Below are 17,371 nucleotides of genomic sequence, written 5' to 3'. Positions count from 1 at the left end.
CACAAACAAGCAAAAGTTCATTTGTGGTGGTATTATACCATGGTGATTTTGCAGTCGAAGTCATTGTCACGACTCCAGTCTCTTGCACCACGAACACCTCATGCACATGTTAGTACAATTTTGTGAAAATGCATTAACCCTTTGTGTATGGGACCTGTCTGCTGAATGAATTCGTCACTCGTTAGTCAAATAATATATTAAAAGGTGTGGCAATTTGATGGGAGTTAAATACCATTCCTGAACGTGCTTGTAATTTAAGGCAAATATGATTTGTTGGTAAGAAACCAACTTTATCAGGTTCCATGATCAACATATATCTTGTTCCATTTTTAGGTCATACTCTTCTCTCGTAAGTTTTCCCATTTGTACTATAATGGCAATAATCTGATAGCTGTATTGAAATCTTTCAGATGGGCTTCTCTGATGTGGGTCAAGATAACCAACCTGTAAGCTTCCAGCAAACATTTGAGCAAAAACGTGTTGAGCATCGTGATGAGCTGCAACGCAAGGAAGATGAGATGAGGCAAACATTTGTCTTGCGAGTTAAAGAAAAGGAGACTGAACTTAAAGAAGTAGAGAAGGAGGTAAGCTAAAATTTAATACAGGTAATTGTAGCAAACATTACCTCTACATTATTTTACTATTTTTTTATATATATTATTATATTAATGATGGTATTGCTTATTTCTTGACAAGAACTCCCCGAGAACCATTAAATAAGCAATATAATTCCATTGGGAAGTAATATCAAACCCTCTTAAGAATGTGAAAGTCTTTTGTTGTTTCTGCATTTATAGTGAAAAATGTTTTTACAGTATTTGGAAATTTCAGTATAAAAATTATTGCCAAATTATACTGTATTACTGTACTACAAGTGTGTTTCTACAGAACTCTTTAAAAACAGTTGATTTTATTCTGATCCTGTTAAGAATTTATCAAGGTTATATTTATTTAATTTTTATGTACTCATTTGTTTTGTTTTAAAAAAGCCTTTCAGAAAATTGTAGTCATTGGTCCCCCAAACCAATTCTTACTTTCCAGTTGTTGGTGAGAAGTGACTGGTTATATGGAAATTAATAAGGAAATAATATATTTAGGAAATTAAGGCTGCTTAGAGAAAATACTAACAATTGTTTGCTAAGGAGGTTGAATGGAACAGTTAGCCTAGGAGCAGCAGAGTCAGTATAGGGATCATGCTCAAGGATTGATGGAGAATGGGTGAAGAAAACAATTGACAAAATGAAGACCGGAAAGGCTCCTGGTAGTTTTAGAATAGTTGTAGAAATGCTGAGAGAATCAGATATGTTTGCATGTCAGTGATGACAAAATTGTTTAATACAATTATGATGAAATAATTGTTCCAGCACATTGGCTGATGAGCTCACAAGAAAAAGGTGGTGCACTTGAATGTGGGAAGTATAGGGGGCATGAAGTTGTTAGATTAGATTGGTTTATGAAAGTTGTGGAAAGAGTGGTGGAGAAATTTATAAGGGCGGCAAAAGTAGACATGAAATGCAATTAGGGCTCATGGCAATTAGGATGACAGGCATATTTATGGCCTGACAGCTACAAAACATGTCTAGGGAAGGAGTGAAAGCTATACTTGGTGCTTGTAGAATTAACAGAGGCCTTTGACCGAGTGCTACATGAAGAAGTGGCTGTAATTTATTGGCCGTTTTCTGACCTTCATGTGCAGTGATTGGAAACGATTGTTCCTGAGATTTTGTATTTACTTATTTCTCATGGCGATTTAATAGTGATGCAATGTCTTTGTGATTGCATTAAAACAGTTAATTGATTGTGTGACCATAAAATGTGATTCTTAATAGTAATTTACTATATCTGATTACAGCTTTACACAAAATATGACACACTGAAGAGAGAACATGCAGAAGAGAAGAAAAGGTTTGAGGATCTCAAGAAACGGCTTGACGAAGAAAAAGCAGAGTTCCAGAAGCGTAAACACCAAGTATCCACTCAACAGCTCACTTCTCACACCCTCACACTGGGCAAAAGTAAGAAGAAGTAAAGTTGGATAATTAAAAATGGTACTGGATTTTACTGAATTGAGACAAAGAAGAAAATGAGACAAACCTTCAAAAAAAAATAAAAAATAAAATAAAATAAAATTATGAAGATTATTAAATGTGTGAAAAGTTGAACCACGTTTAAGGAAAAAGATGATAATTAGAAAATTTTATTAACTATATAATATACACTATAAAAGTACTCCAGAATAAATGAAAACTATACAGGTATTCTATATTGAGAGACTGAAAAAGTGTTAAGAAAATTACAAATAACCAAACTGGTCTTCTTGTGATTGTGTTTTACAATAAAGTACTGGTAGTTTAGTAGAATGACCAGTATACTATTGTCTACTGGATCTTTTCTATGTTTTATTTGTGTCAAGCCTTTAAAATCTTAGTGCTCATTATTACCCAGACATAAAGTGTTTAGTACTAGTTTTTCAGTTGATACACAAGATTGTTTTAATTTTATTTATAAGTATATTTCATTAATAATTTCAAATACAGTATATACAGTACAGCAAATGTCAAATCAGCTAGTGAGATAATACCTTCCTATTAGGATATTCTAATGTAAAGAATGTATATAGATATTAGATGGTAAAGAAGTAAACTACTGTATTAAGTATTCTTCCATAAAGATCAACACTAAAATGAAAATTATACTTGTGTTAGACAAAACATGCTGCTCTCTGATGTGTTGATAAGATGTATTTTTTGTGCCACTTTAATATGATATATGTGAAGAAACATACAGATATCTTACCTATTAATTACTTAAGAGTAAAGTATTTAGGCAGTACTATAGTGTACTGTAAGAGTGGGTATACTATATTGTACTTTGAACAGATGCCACAACTTTGAAAAATCAGTTTTATTCACATTTATTTTTATTTTAAGGCACCCTATTAAATTGTTCTTGCATTTGATTATTTGATGACTTTACAGACCATGAAATAATATATTAATTTTGGCACAGTTGATTTTAAAACTGCATTTATTTTTTCCTGATTCCATTACCATTCACCAATGAAGCTTCTTAAGGGAATCCAAATGCAGTTGAGACATTGAATCTCTCTGTTCAGATTATAGCAGATGGTATTAAATCTGACAGATTTATAAACAGACCTAATACCTACAAATATGGTACAGTACTGCACTCAGTTTTACTGTGTCAGTTTCTCTCTCAAAAAAAGGGAAAAAATACATATTTTGTTTGATAGTGGAGTTTTAAAGCTGTGTTATGTTCTCAGATTTATACTTTACTGATAACTGATGACACGTATTTCATCAATTTATTTTAAGGGAAGGTATTTTTTAAGTGTACTGAAATGCAAGGATGTCTTAAAATCTAGCAGTAAATGGAAAATTAGATCAGAAGACAAAATGTGTAGTGGATTTTTTTCTTTTAATCTTCATAAGTTAACTGTGTTTACCAAGGCACAAATTCATTTCTTTTCATTTTCACAGATGAAATTTATTGTAGCTCAAATATATACAGTAGATCATGAAATATGTGTACCACCCTTCCTGGAATGTAGGAAATTATGCCATGATATAGATGGAAGATTCTGTATTACACAATACTTCCTTTAGGTGACTTAAAGTAAGTAAGATGGAAAGTGAGACTACTGTGTTCAGAAATTAGGATAATATGTTGTGGCCAGCTATACCAAAGCTTCTTGTATTGTTCTTGTTTATTCAGTGCTTTAGTAGTCATGAACTGAAGGTTTGTTTTCTAGTATTAGCTTATTTGGTCAGTCTTGTCCTGAAATAAAATTATTTTTGTGAATTTTTCAGAGTTAGTTTTGTTGTTGACTAGATTCTGAAATTCCTTTTACAATAAAAATTATATATAATTAATAAGGATATAAAGTTTCATAGTGTCACTGATGAAGTGCAGGTGATACTGTACACTCTTTGTTTGCTACACCTTGATTCTAAAGTACAGTAGTATTTTATTAATGTAAAAATTTACAACCACGGTTTCGTACTTAACACTTCCACAGGAAATGTATGAGAATATCATTCCATTTTTAGTCATTTTCGTCCGGGTTCTAGCAGATTTTGTTTACCATAATTGAGGATATTATTCATCATGGTCAAGGCTACTATAGTACTCTATCTTAGTTTTTGAAGAGCTTGTAAGAATATTAATATTCTTGGATTCTACCAAACTCTTTCTAGTCTAAGATTAACTATTTTGTATGCATGTCATAATATTAAAATTTCTAGATACCTGTACTGCCTTCCATTCCTGTCATTAATAGTTTTTGTATGAAGTTTAAATATATCTAAAAATTGAATTTTCTTTATATTGCTGTATCCTGTATAAGCTACCAGTATGTAGATTCTGTTTGGTCAATGGAAAATATTTACTATGCAAGTGCATAGTTGAGTGCTGATGATTAGTGTCAATATTTATCTTTATTGTTGTCAATCTGCAATTGTATGAGCTCATGTCTTTGTCTTTTATTACTTACCAGACTCCTGCATCTGTTGGTGTCATAATGCGCCTGTCAGGACCTAAAGCGTTAGCTTGGGTTATGGAAGTTGTAGAGATGATGAGAGAGAAAGTGGACATTAATGAAAATTTAATGCAGTTTGGGTTCATGCCAGACAGGGAAACTACAGAGGCAATATTTTCTACCAGTTAATTACAAGAGAAGTCGAGGGAAGGTGAGGAAGCTGTATAAGTACTTTGTATTTGTAGACTTTAGAGGGGCATTATACAGTTTATTACATAAGAAAGTTAAGAGGTTGAGTGTCTTGTGTGAGTGGTTATGACATTGTATGAGGGCTTGAGAACCTGTGAGAGGAAATTGCATGGAAAATGAGGAATTTTAGGTGTAAATAGAGGATGATGTTTTGAGTTTCTTTCTGTTTGTTACGGAGTTACAACCACTATCACAATATTTTCGGAGTTGACGCATGATGGCAATTTAGTGCTAGTACTGTAGTAGATAGTATTGAAGAGATAGTGGACAAATTCAAGAAATGGAAGGATGGGATAAATTCAAAGGGCTTAGGTTGAAAGTTACAAAAATAAAAATAATAATTAGAGGTATAGGTGAAGGAACGGTGATGGAAAATGTAAAATCGACATTTGCTGTCTGTAAGAAAAGCATTGGTTGCAACTTAATAATGTAGTGTATGGAAGGGGGGTACACAAAAAGTGCAGGGGTGTAAATGGCCGACTGCAGGATGTTACTGGCATTAAATGTACTCTTATGTGCAGGCAATCAAGACTGTAAAAGCTTGATACTGTTCAAGAGATATATCCTTAGATTATGTTGACTTCTGCCACCTGGGTGACATGATCACTATTGGAGGTGGTGCAAGAGTCAGAAGTGGCTGGAAAGAGGATCTTTTCTTCACTCAAAAGGAAAGATGTATACTACAACCAGACTGAGAAGAGTAATGTATGGCAGCAAAACATGAATTGTTGAAGAGGTAGAGATACGTAGGCTTATCAAACCGAAATGAAAATGGTGAAATTGATGAGTAACATAGCATTCAGAGATAGAAACCCTGTTCAGAGTTGAGATGGCAACTGGGTATTTAGTGTATTAGTGGTTTTACATAGAGGTAGGCTGAGATGGTTTGAGCATGTGGAGAAAATATAGGGGACCAGTTGGATTAAGAGATGTGTGAGTTTGAATGTGAAGGGGAGGAGATCTAAGGGTAGACCAAGAATGAAATGGTGAGAAGTGATCTCAGAAATAAGTATCAGACAAGAAGGGCTGCAAGAGACTGTGCCGTTCGGAAATCTGCCATCAAGTAGTCACGGCTAACTCTTGCAAGTGACAATGATGATTTGCTTATTTTACATGAGTTACTTGAGACTGACATAAGGCAAGGAACATTACATTGCCAAACAAATTTTTTACTAGTCTTCAAATATAGAAAAGGATGGTGAGTCATTAGCCTTGGGTATGTGTGTATGATGAGGAAATAGTATACCAAAATACTACCAAGCTGTGCTTCCCTTATTATAATTACATCTTCAAACAGTTGCAAGACTATTCATGTGTTTTCTTTTTTGACTCTCAATTAGTGTATTTTTCTTCTAATTTACACTTGGACCTTTTATAAGTTTTAATTCTTTGGATGAGTATTTTGTTGCTAAGCTGCATTCCCAAAGAATGTCAATTCTCCAGTAAAATATGAAAATTGTATCTGGTTCTTTTTTTACTACTTTTTAATCAAGGTAAAACCATAAAGTTTCCATATTTGGTAACAATATTTTTTAAAGTGTTCTATGAAGACAACAAAATTAATGACCTAAGATGATGGCTTACTGTACATGTAGAGGGTTTTCTATAAAGTAATTTAAGTAAAAAACTAGTTTGATTAAAAGGTAAGTCACCAAAAATATGAACCCAAGTTCAGTGATTGAAAATGTCAACACAGCCATGACACAGTGAGCAGTAAGCTGTCATACTTGTACCCTAGTCTATTATAATATTTTGAGAAGTACTGTAATGCCACGATGGTTTTACTGTACGTTTTTTATTTATTTTATTTTTTCTTTCAACTGTAAGTGCTTCTAAATGTAAATAAGAATAAAGTCATGCAATATCACATGTGTGCCACATTTATAAAAGGAGAGGGGGTAAATTTTTATGCATTTGTTTCCTAAAAATTCCAGACCACTTGAGTTTCCAGTTCATGGAAATCCGGATTAAGGAGGCTCAACTGTGTTAATTACTGAACTGACCTGGATTGTGTGGCACTCCAGACTGCAAGGTTAGTATTCCAACACTATCCGTACTGTACTAACTTATTGGAGTAAATAATGTGACTCTCCTCACAGTGTGTAATGCTACTTTTGTACTGTACTTAGAGTGTATAGTATTGGCACATCCTGCCTCCTTATTAATTTTTTCTTGAGTGCAGTATATACCATATTTACCTGCCTGTGGCATATAGGGATCAGTAATTAACGTACAAAGTTACGGATATGCTTATTTATTTAGGGGCATAATGTACTTGTAAAGTCACTTGAATAGCATACATTCAATGATTATAATGAACAATCAGTGTGTTATTGTTTTCACAGTCAGTAATGTCTTCTTGTGGAAGCTAAAATATAAGTTCTGTACTGTACTGTACTGTAGTTTATATTCCTGCCTACTAATGGACACAGTATAATTCTCAGCCCAGTACATTATCTTACATTTTTCAACATAAGAATTATGTAGTTCTTCTGGTGGTAGCCAGAATAAAAATTTCAAGTGCGGGAATCGCACCAAAAGGGTTAGTACATGGTAAGGTAAAAAATATAACAATGTCTATTTGGAATGTACGGGACTTCTTCACAACTATCTTCACACACTACTGAAATTATTTTTAAACATCACTAGAATAATAACTTTAAAATGTTGTACAGAAGAATACCTTGGTTTTTTATTATTTATAGGCAAACTAGAGTAAATATTGTGCTCAGAGTCAGCTGTGGCAAGTAGAGGACAACCTCTGACATGTTTGAGAATTCCAATCACATAATACTGTATAGTACGTATTTATCTCTTCCAAAAATACAAACTAAGTAGTGTTTCATACTTGTACTTTCATATACTGGTATCCTTTGCTATATGAATGGGTTAGTTTCCTTGAAAACCATTTGTTAAGTGAATACAGTACTGTACTGTACTGTACAAGGGGTATTTTAGAGCAAATACTGTAATGTAAAATATGGAAAAAATAGGGTTCAATTCCCCAATAACAAGAAAACTGTACAAAAAAATATTAAATTTGTTCACAAGCAACAAAAAACAACTGTAATTTAGTACAGTACCTAACTATAAGGAAACACCATTACAGTACAGTATTATTAAAAAAGATATATACAGTAGGTTCACAACAAAACCTACCCATCTACTGTAATTTAGTACTAACACATTAAAAATTAATAAAAGAAAATTAGTACATGATCTTAAGGGACCATCATTCATATAAGCAAGAATAGCTTTTGTATAGTAAGAAAGAGTTGTAAGAATAAAATATTCTAGAGCGAATGTCCGTACAACAAGGGATACCTGTACAGTACATAATAAACTATCTTTTGAAAATGTACATATGAATCAGTGCTATCAGAGAGTGATGCTTGGCATAAAATTTGCATCTACTGTACTCGACTGTCAGTTGATTGCTACTATACAGTGGCTCAATAATTGTGGGTCCAAGACATCCAGCTTTTATCAAAATGCTGTACCACAGTTTTGTAGCCTCTGCTGCTGTTCCTGTCTTACTTTTTACTCCACTTTTTTTTTGAGTTGGTATGATATGAGTGCTGCCAATTGATGTACAGTACTGTGACAAATTAGTCTTGTAGATGAAAGTATGATACAGTTTTGAAATACTTGTCTCTTAATGGTAAAAACTATAATAACAGTTACGTACCTCTCTTTACAGTACAATATAGTACTGTACAGTACAGTACATAATTTATATTACCTTCTTTGAAATAAGCCTCTTATTTTTATCAATAAGATATTATCATTATTAATAAAATTTGAAATGATAGGTATCCCAGGCATACTGGAGTAATAAGGGTGTGTATACTGTACTTTTTGGTATTACATTACTGTAGATAAATAATAAATTAGCACATGCAGTACTGTATATTGAAAGATTAAGTACAGTAATGTATATGACATGGATAGGTTTGTACATGATATTGAAAGAGAAGGACAATATATAATACTGAAAGTAGGGAAGATTGGGTAAAAAATACTGTATGGGGGATTAATTAAGAAATAAAATAAAATAATTATACCTAATATGGAAGAAAAAGCTCCCTATTAATGTATAATAAAGACTATCAAAGGAAAATATTTAATGGAGGGAAAAACACTTAGTGTAGAAAACTGTTCTCACCTGATATTGAGAACTACAGTACAGTTCTTGGGTTTATGGGCACCTCTAGAAATTTTTGGAAAATTATTGTTATGGTTGTACAATTCTTACAAGAATACATTAATTTTGGAAGAGGGAAGGTATGGAAATTAAAGGATAAATGAAAGAACGTGTAGATTGCAAACTAACATAACTTGAATGCAATAAACAGAATGAAGGTGGTAAAAGGGGAGGAAGGACTAAGGTGGAATAGAATGAGTCAGTGATAAAGGGAGAGTGAGACAAGCTTAGCATAAAGCCAAAAATTATATTTCTTAAAAGCATATTCTAGTTGACAGGTCTGGCACAGTACTGTACTGAACTTAAGACAATATATACAATCAATCTCTTGCCAACAAACTATATAAGTATTGTCCTATGAGTAACTTAGTCTGTACCAGTAAGATAAAGTAGGACATGCGTCGATATCAATTAAAAGGCGGACGGTGTGGTAGGGACGAGTGACTGCCTTGGAGTGGAGGGAGGAGTCCTTGACACAATATACATACACAAAGACGATGAAAGGGCTCAGCCCATGCTGGCCACAAAGAAACGGGCTCGTCGAGGGTAGGCTGATATATCTATTGGATGCCTCCTTGGCCTGCCGAAAAAAAAATATAAAGTAGGATGCAATAATTATTTTCCTGACCATGATTTATTAATCCTTTGTCTACAAGTAATTAATCTGGAGTGTATTGACTGTTTTTTTTTAAGATAAATTCCAATCCCCTATTTTTCTGTTACTGTACATTCCATAAAATAGAGTAACTAGACAAATATAAATTGCATAGCACAATTATAGTGGAAAAGCAAATAGAAAAACAAAACAAAGCAACATTAATGGTTCTGTCTCCACAATGTCACAGGTCCTGTGAAAACATTTTATGGTGAACTCCATAAGGATTAAAATTATTGGTAAAATTGCTTCAGTATTGTTACAGGTCAAGTTATTGTTTAGAAAACCTTAGACATTGTAACTCTTGAAGGAAATCAAGGAAGATACAGCTTACATCTTTGCTGCAGTCTCTCTAATGTACACTTTTCTTTAGATTTTACAGCTTGTTTACTATTCCATGGGGGTAACTCCCATCCACACCTCTCCACCTTCCTCACCACAACTAATGTCTCAAGGTTTGCATCTTAAAAAGTGCTCTCAATTCTATTGATTTTGTGCCAAAGAACAAGCTTTTGTTAATACAACTGCTGTGTAGTGTTAGGTTCATAAGGATGATGCAGTTTTCCACGAGTATAATGTGAATGTTCTGTGATTGTACTGTATGCACACAGAGTCCCCACATGATGTTGTATACACAGTAAAGTATCTTCCTAAAAAGTGTGACTTTAAACACAATGACACTAAATGAATCTATTTTTTCCACACTTGACACCACCTGCTGGATCTCTGGACAGAAATATGAAACAACACTACATATGCAATTATCCAGCTACTCGACTGAGGCATTGGTATTACCCTCTCATTAAGTGAGCCTTGACTCACTACGAATCGCAATATGAGGTAATATCTGGTCGTGCGTTATTTGTTTCATATATCTGCATCATGTCAACTCTCGTTATTCTTCTCTATATGAACATGGCAGTCAATTTCGGGCAGTGACTGCAGCTGCCTGATAAATGCTAATATGTATCATTATCTGATTGTTGAAATGAAAGTTATGAAAAAAAAACAGTATCTGAAGTCAGCCAGAGTCTTACATTAGGTTTTCCTATTAATTGTAATGTGGTAATGCAAATTATTATAAGATAATTGGGATGTGATAAAACAACTTGGTATAAGATAATTGGACTGTGATACCAACTGGTATAAAATAACTGGGATATGATAACACAACTTGGTATAAATTAAAAAAAAAAATTCAATGACAATTTAGCTGGTATCATTGTGTACTGGCATAAACGAGAAGAGGTTGGCACAATATGTACTTAACAATAGGTACTGTACAGTCAACTAAAAATTTCTGCACCCCTGGGTCTGACTGTCTTTCCAACAATCACTGACCGAGGCCATGTTCATTTGGTAAGATTGTGTGATGCATTTTGTAACCAATATGATGTGTTTTGTATATCACGCATAGTTAATACAGGTACAGATAAATTAACAAGAATATATATAACCTACAAATATTGTTCAGAATTTTTGGTTCGGTGTGTCATATTGTACGAGGTCTGTCCAAAAAGAAACCAAACTTTTTAAATAGCGCGCCAATGAGCCAGCGTAGTGTCCTCGCAATGGGAGCACTGTGTAGCGGTGACCTTGACCTTTAGTCTAGCACTAGTTGCATCATGCCACATCAATTAGTCATCAAGCTACACGTGCTAGAGTGAATGTGTGTTTAGTGCACTTGGCGATTTGTTGCAAGTTGAACAATGAAGGATCTTGAAGAGCAACGTGTTTGCGTGAAACTTTCAAATTGGGAAAAACTTTTAAGGAGACTTTTCAAATGTTGCAACAGGCTTATGGGGAGGATTGTTTGAGCTGTACGCAATGTCACGTGTGGTACCAGCATTTCAAAAGGGGAAGAACATCCACCGAAGACGATCCCAAATCTGGACGTCGCTCAAATGTGGAGGTGATGTTGATCGTTTTTTTTGATTGGAAGGACGTCGTTCATCATAAGTTTGTTCCACGTGGTCAGACAGTCAATAAAGAGTTTTACTTTGAGGTCCTGAAGCATTTGACGGAGGCAGTGCGAAGGAAGAGGCGTGAGGCGTGGACAAACAAGACCTGGATGCTGCACCATGACAATGCACCTGCTCACGCATCACTCCTTATCCGTGACTTTTTGGCGATGCATGAGACGACTATTGTCACCCAGCCGCCCTACTCTCCGGATTTGGCCCCTGCGGACTTTTTTTTCTCCAAAAGTTGAAATCCACCCTGAAAGGTCGCCGATTTTAAACGATAGAAGGGATAGAAGAAAATTCGCTATGAGACCTGCACACCATCCCTCAAAACGCGTTCCAGGACACGTTCCAGAACTGGAAAAAAACGTTAGGAGCGGTGTATCAACAGTGGAGGGGAGTACTTTGAAGGAGACAAATCTGATTAAGTTGTAAGTAAAGAAATAAATTTGTTTTTTAAAAAGTTCGGTTTCATTTTGGACAGACCTCGTATAACACCGTAAAGGTACAGATTTTGGTTTGTTTTGTTTTGACTGTACTCTGTACTACATATAGTGGTAATGTATTCAGTGTACCCCACCCCTCCTGTCATTCCATGAACAATCTAACTAAAAAAATAAGCCAAAGCACTTACGTAGTCATCTGGAGATGGAAGGGTGAGGGGAAGGTGTAAAAAAATAAATGCATGAATCCTTCAGGACACATACACCTTTAGACTGTAACTATGAAAATGTATAAATGACGCAGGATAGAAGTAAGTATAATTTCATGCATAAAAATATTCAGATAATTATGAAAATCATTAAATTCCCATAATAAGAGATTTGTGTCCCATGATTCATTAGAGTTTACCACCTGGTTGTCACACTGGAGAGGATTTATGTAGGCTATTGTACAGTATAAACGTTATACTGTACATATGTGATTGATCCTGTGGAAAGAAGGAGAGCCTCACATGACTATGGTTGCTTCTTCCTTTCTTGTTATATTCCCTTCCCATCTTTCCTGCATTTTCCACTACTTTCCTTTGCCGTTTTCTGCCACATCTTTCTCATAACATTAACAAGTTTTCCATTATGGCAAAACCAATGCCAACAGTTAGTACAACAACAGTACATCACTCCAACAGTACTGTACACCACACCAGCAGTACACTATTACCCCAGCAGTACACCACTACACCGCCGGTACACTACTACCCCCACAGTACACAACTACACCAACAGTACACTACTCTAACAGTGCACTACACCAGCAGTAGACTACCACACCATTACTACAGCAGTACACAACTACACCAGCAGTGCACTACACCAGCAGTACACTACACCAGCAGTACACTACTACAGTACACTAGCAGTACACTACTACACCAGCAGTACATTACTACACCAGCAGTACACTACTACAACCAGCAGTACACTACTACACCAGCAGTACACTACATCAGCAGTACACTACTACAGTAGCATTACTACACTACTACACTACAGTAGCAGTACACTACTATACAGCAGTACACTACTACACACAGTACACTACTACACCAGCAGTACACGACTACACCAGCAGTACAATACTACACCAGCAATACACGACTACACCAGCAGTACAATACTACACCAGCAATACACGACTACACCAGCAGTACAATACCACAATAGCAGTACACTACTACCCCAGCAGTACACTACTACACCAGCAGTACACTAATATACCAGCAGTACACGACTACACCAGCTGTACAATACTACACCAGCAATACACGACTACACCAGCAGTACAATTCTACACCAGCAATACACGACTACACCAGCAGTACAATATCACAACAGCAGTACACTACTACACCAGCAGTACACTACTCCAGCAGTAGCAGTACACTACTACACCAGCAGTACACGACAACACCAGCTACACCTACACCAGCAATGCACGGCTACACCAACGGTACACAACACCAGCGGTACACGGCTACACCAGCAGTACACTACTACACCAACGTACACACTACAGTAACCGTACACTACTACACCAGCAGTGCACAACTACACCAGCAATGCACGACTACACCAACAGTACACTACTACAGTAGCAGTACACTACTACACCAGCAGTGCACAACTACACCAGCAATACGTACACCAACAGTACACTACCACCAACAGTACGCTACTACGGTAGCAGTACACTACTACCAGCAGTGCACAACTACACCAGCAATGCACGACTACACCAGCAGTACACTACTACCAACAGTACACTACTACAGTAGCAGTACACTACTACCAGCAGTGCGCAACTACACCAGCAATACACGACTACCAACAGTACACTACTACGCAACAGTACGCACTACTACAGTAGCAGTACACTACTACACCAGCAGTGCACAGCTACACCAGCAGTACACGACTACCCAACAGTACACTACTACCAACGGTACACTACAGTAGCAGTACACTACTACACCAGCAGTGCACAACTACACCAGCAATGCGACTACACCAGCGGTACACTACTACCAACAGTACTACAGTAGCAGTACACTACTACACCAGCAGTACACAACTACACCAGCAATGCACGACTACACCAGCAGTACACAACACCAGCAGTACACGACTACACCAGCAGTACACTACTACACCAACAGTACACTACTACAGTAGCAGTACACTACTACACCAGCAGTGCACAACTACACCAGCAATGCACGACTACACCAACAGTACACTACTACAGTAGCAGTACACTACTATAGTAGCAGTACACTACACCAGCAGTACACGACTACACCAACAGTACACTACTACAGTAGCAGTACACTACTACACCAGCAGTGCACAACTACACCAGCAATGCACGACTACACCAACAGTACACTACTACAGTAGCGTACACTACTATAGTAGCAGTACACTACACCAGCAGTACACTACTACACCAACAGTACACTACTACAGTAGCGGTACACACTACACCAGCAGTGCACAACTACCAGCAATGCACGACTACACCAGCAGTACACTACTACAGTAGCAGTACACTACTATAGTAGCAGTACACTACACCAGCGTACACTACTACAGTAGCAGTACACTACTATAGTAGCAGTACACAACTCACCAGCAGTACGACTACACCAGCCAGTACACTACTATGGTAGCAGTACACAACACCAGCAGTACACGACTACACCAGCAGTACACTACTACACCAGCAGTACACTACTATAGTAGCAGTACACTACACCAACGGCCACACTACACCAGCAGTACACTACTATAAACGGTACCACACCAGCAGTACACAACTACACCAGCAGTACACTACTACACCAGCAGTTACTATAGTAGCAGTACACTACACCAGCAGTACACTACTACACCAGCAGTACACTACTACACCAGCAGTACACTACTATAGTAGCGGTCACTACACCAGCAGTACACTACTACACCAGCAGTACCACCAGCAGTACACTACTATAGTAGCAGTACACAACACCAGCAGTGCACTACTACACCAGCAGTACACCACCAGCAGTACACTACATAGTAGCGGTACACTACACCAGCAGTACTCGACTACACCAGCAGTACACTACTACACCAGCAGTACACTACTATAGTAGCGGTACACTACACCAGCAGTACGCTACTACACCAGCAGTACCGACTACCACCAGCAGTACACTACTACAGTAGCAGTACACTACTATAGTAGCAGTACACAACACCAGCAACTACCAGCAGTACACTACTCACCAGCGTACACTACTACACCAGCAGTACACTACTATAGTAGCAGTACACTACACCAGCAGTACCTACTAAGCAGTACGACTACACCAGCAGTACACTACTATAGTAGCAGTACACAACACCAGCAGTACGACTACCAGCAGTACACTACTACAGTAGCAGTACACTACTATAGTAGCAGTACACCACCAGCAGTACACTACTACCAACAGTACACTACTACAGTAGCATTCACTACTATAGTAGCAATTACCACCAGCAGTACACTACTACACAGCAGTACACGACTACACCAGCGGTACACTACTGAAGCAGTACACTACACCAGCAGTACACCTACACCAGCAGTACACTACTACACCAGCGATTTACTATAGTAGCAGTACACTACACCAGCAGTACACTACTACCAGCAGTTCACCAGCAGTACACTACTACCAGGCAGTACACGACTACACCAGCAGTACACTACTATAGTAGCAGTACACAACACCAGCAGTACGACTACACCAGCGGTACACTACTACACCAACAGTACACTACGGTAGCAGTACACTACTACACCAGCAGTACACTACTACCAGCAGTACACTACTACACCAGCAGTACACGACTACCAGCGAGTACACTACTATAGTAGCAGTACTACACCAGCAGTACACTACTACCAGCAGTACACTACTACGCAGCAGTACACTACTATAGTAGCAGTACACTACTACACCAGCAGTACACTACTACACCAGCAGTACACTACTACCAGCAGTACACTACTATAGTAGCAGTACACTACACCAGCGACACTACTACACCAGCAGTACACGACTACACCAGCAGTACCTACTATAGTAGCAGTACACAACACCAGCACGACTACACCACGTACGACTACACCAGCAGTACACGACTACCAGCAGTACACTACTACACCAACGGTACACTACTACGGTAGCGGTACTACTACCAACAGTACACTACTACCAACAGTACACTACTACAGTAGCAGTACACTACTACACCAGCAGTACACTACTACCCCATGGGACACTACACCAGCAGTACACTACTACACCAGCAGTACACTACTACACCAGCAGTACTACTATAGTAGCAGTACACTACAGCATCACTACTACACCAGTACACTACACCAGCAGTACACTACTACACCAGCAGCAGCCACTACTACACCAGTACACTATAGTAGCAGTACACTACACCAGCAGTACACTACTACACCAGCAGTACACGACTACACCAGCAGTACACTACTACACCAGCAGTACACTACTACACCAGCAGTAATTACTATAGTAGCAGTACACTCACACCAGCAGTACACTACTACACCAGCAGTACACTACTACACCAGCAGTACACTACACCAGCAGTACACTACTACACCAGCAGTACACTCATAGTAGCAGTACACAACACCAGCAGTACACGACTACACCAGCAGTACTAATTACTAGCACCAACAGCACACTACCGTAGCAGTACACTACTACACCAGCAGTACACTGCTACACCAGCAGTAACACTACTACACCAGCAGTACACACTACACCAGCAGTACACTACTATAGTAGCAGCACACACCAGCAGTACACCACACCAGCAGCACTACTACACCAGCAGTACACTACTATAGTAGCAGTACACTACTACACCAGCAGTACACACACACCAGCAGTACACTACTCCCCAGCAGCACTACTATAGTAGCAGTACACTACACCAGCAGTACACTACTACACCAGCAGTACACGACTACACCAGCAGTACACTACTATAGTAGCAGTACACTACTACACCAGCAGTACACGACTACACCAGCAGTACACTACTACACCAGCAGTACACAACTACACCAGCAGTACACTACATACTTAGCAGTACACTACTATAGTAGCAGTACACAACACCAGCAGTACACGACTACACCAGCAGTACACTACTACACCAGCAGTAACAAATTCACACCAGCAGTACACCTACTACACCAGCAGTACACACTATAGTAGTACACAT

At 37.8% G+C, this 17,371-nt stretch overlaps 2 protein-coding genes across 4 annotated transcripts in view; one reads left to right on the top strand and one right to left on the bottom strand.

Annotated features, from left to right (window-relative positions):
* Positions 1 to 4,336, top strand: part of LOC121873316 (septin-2-like) — a 43,445-nt gene extending 39,109 nt beyond the window's left edge. For both annotated transcript variants that reach the window (XM_042376825.1, XM_042376824.1), the window contains 2 exons: positions 411 to 584; positions 1,853 to 4,336. In XM_042376825.1, coding sequence (XP_042232759.1) covers positions 411 to 584; positions 1,853 to 2,029 — 351 coding nt within the window. In that variant the 3' untranslated portion in view covers positions 2,030 to 4,336. The remainder of the gene's footprint in view (positions 1 to 410; positions 585 to 1,852) is intronic.
* A 2,499-nt stretch (positions 4,337 to 6,835) lies between these two features.
* LOC121873318 overlaps positions 6,836 to 17,371 on the bottom strand; it is a 55,235-nt gene continuing 44,699 nt past the window's right edge. For both annotated transcript variants that reach the window (XM_042376827.1, XM_042376826.1), the window contains exon 5: positions 6,836 to 9,531. In XM_042376827.1, the coding sequence (XP_042232761.1) occupies positions 9,459 to 9,531 (73 nt within the window). In that variant the 3' untranslated portion in view covers positions 6,836 to 9,458. The remainder of the gene's footprint in view (positions 9,532 to 17,371) is intronic.

Source organism: Homarus americanus, unplaced genomic scaffold, assembly GCF_018991925.1.
Source record: "Homarus americanus isolate GMGI-L3 unplaced genomic scaffold, GMGI_Hamer_2.0 scaffold32929, whole genome shotgun sequence".
Classification (NCBI taxonomy): Eukaryota; Metazoa; Arthropoda; class Malacostraca; order Decapoda; family Nephropidae; genus Homarus; species Homarus americanus.
Note: the sequence above shows the minus strand (reverse complement) of the source record. Positions and strands in the feature narration are given on the sequence as shown.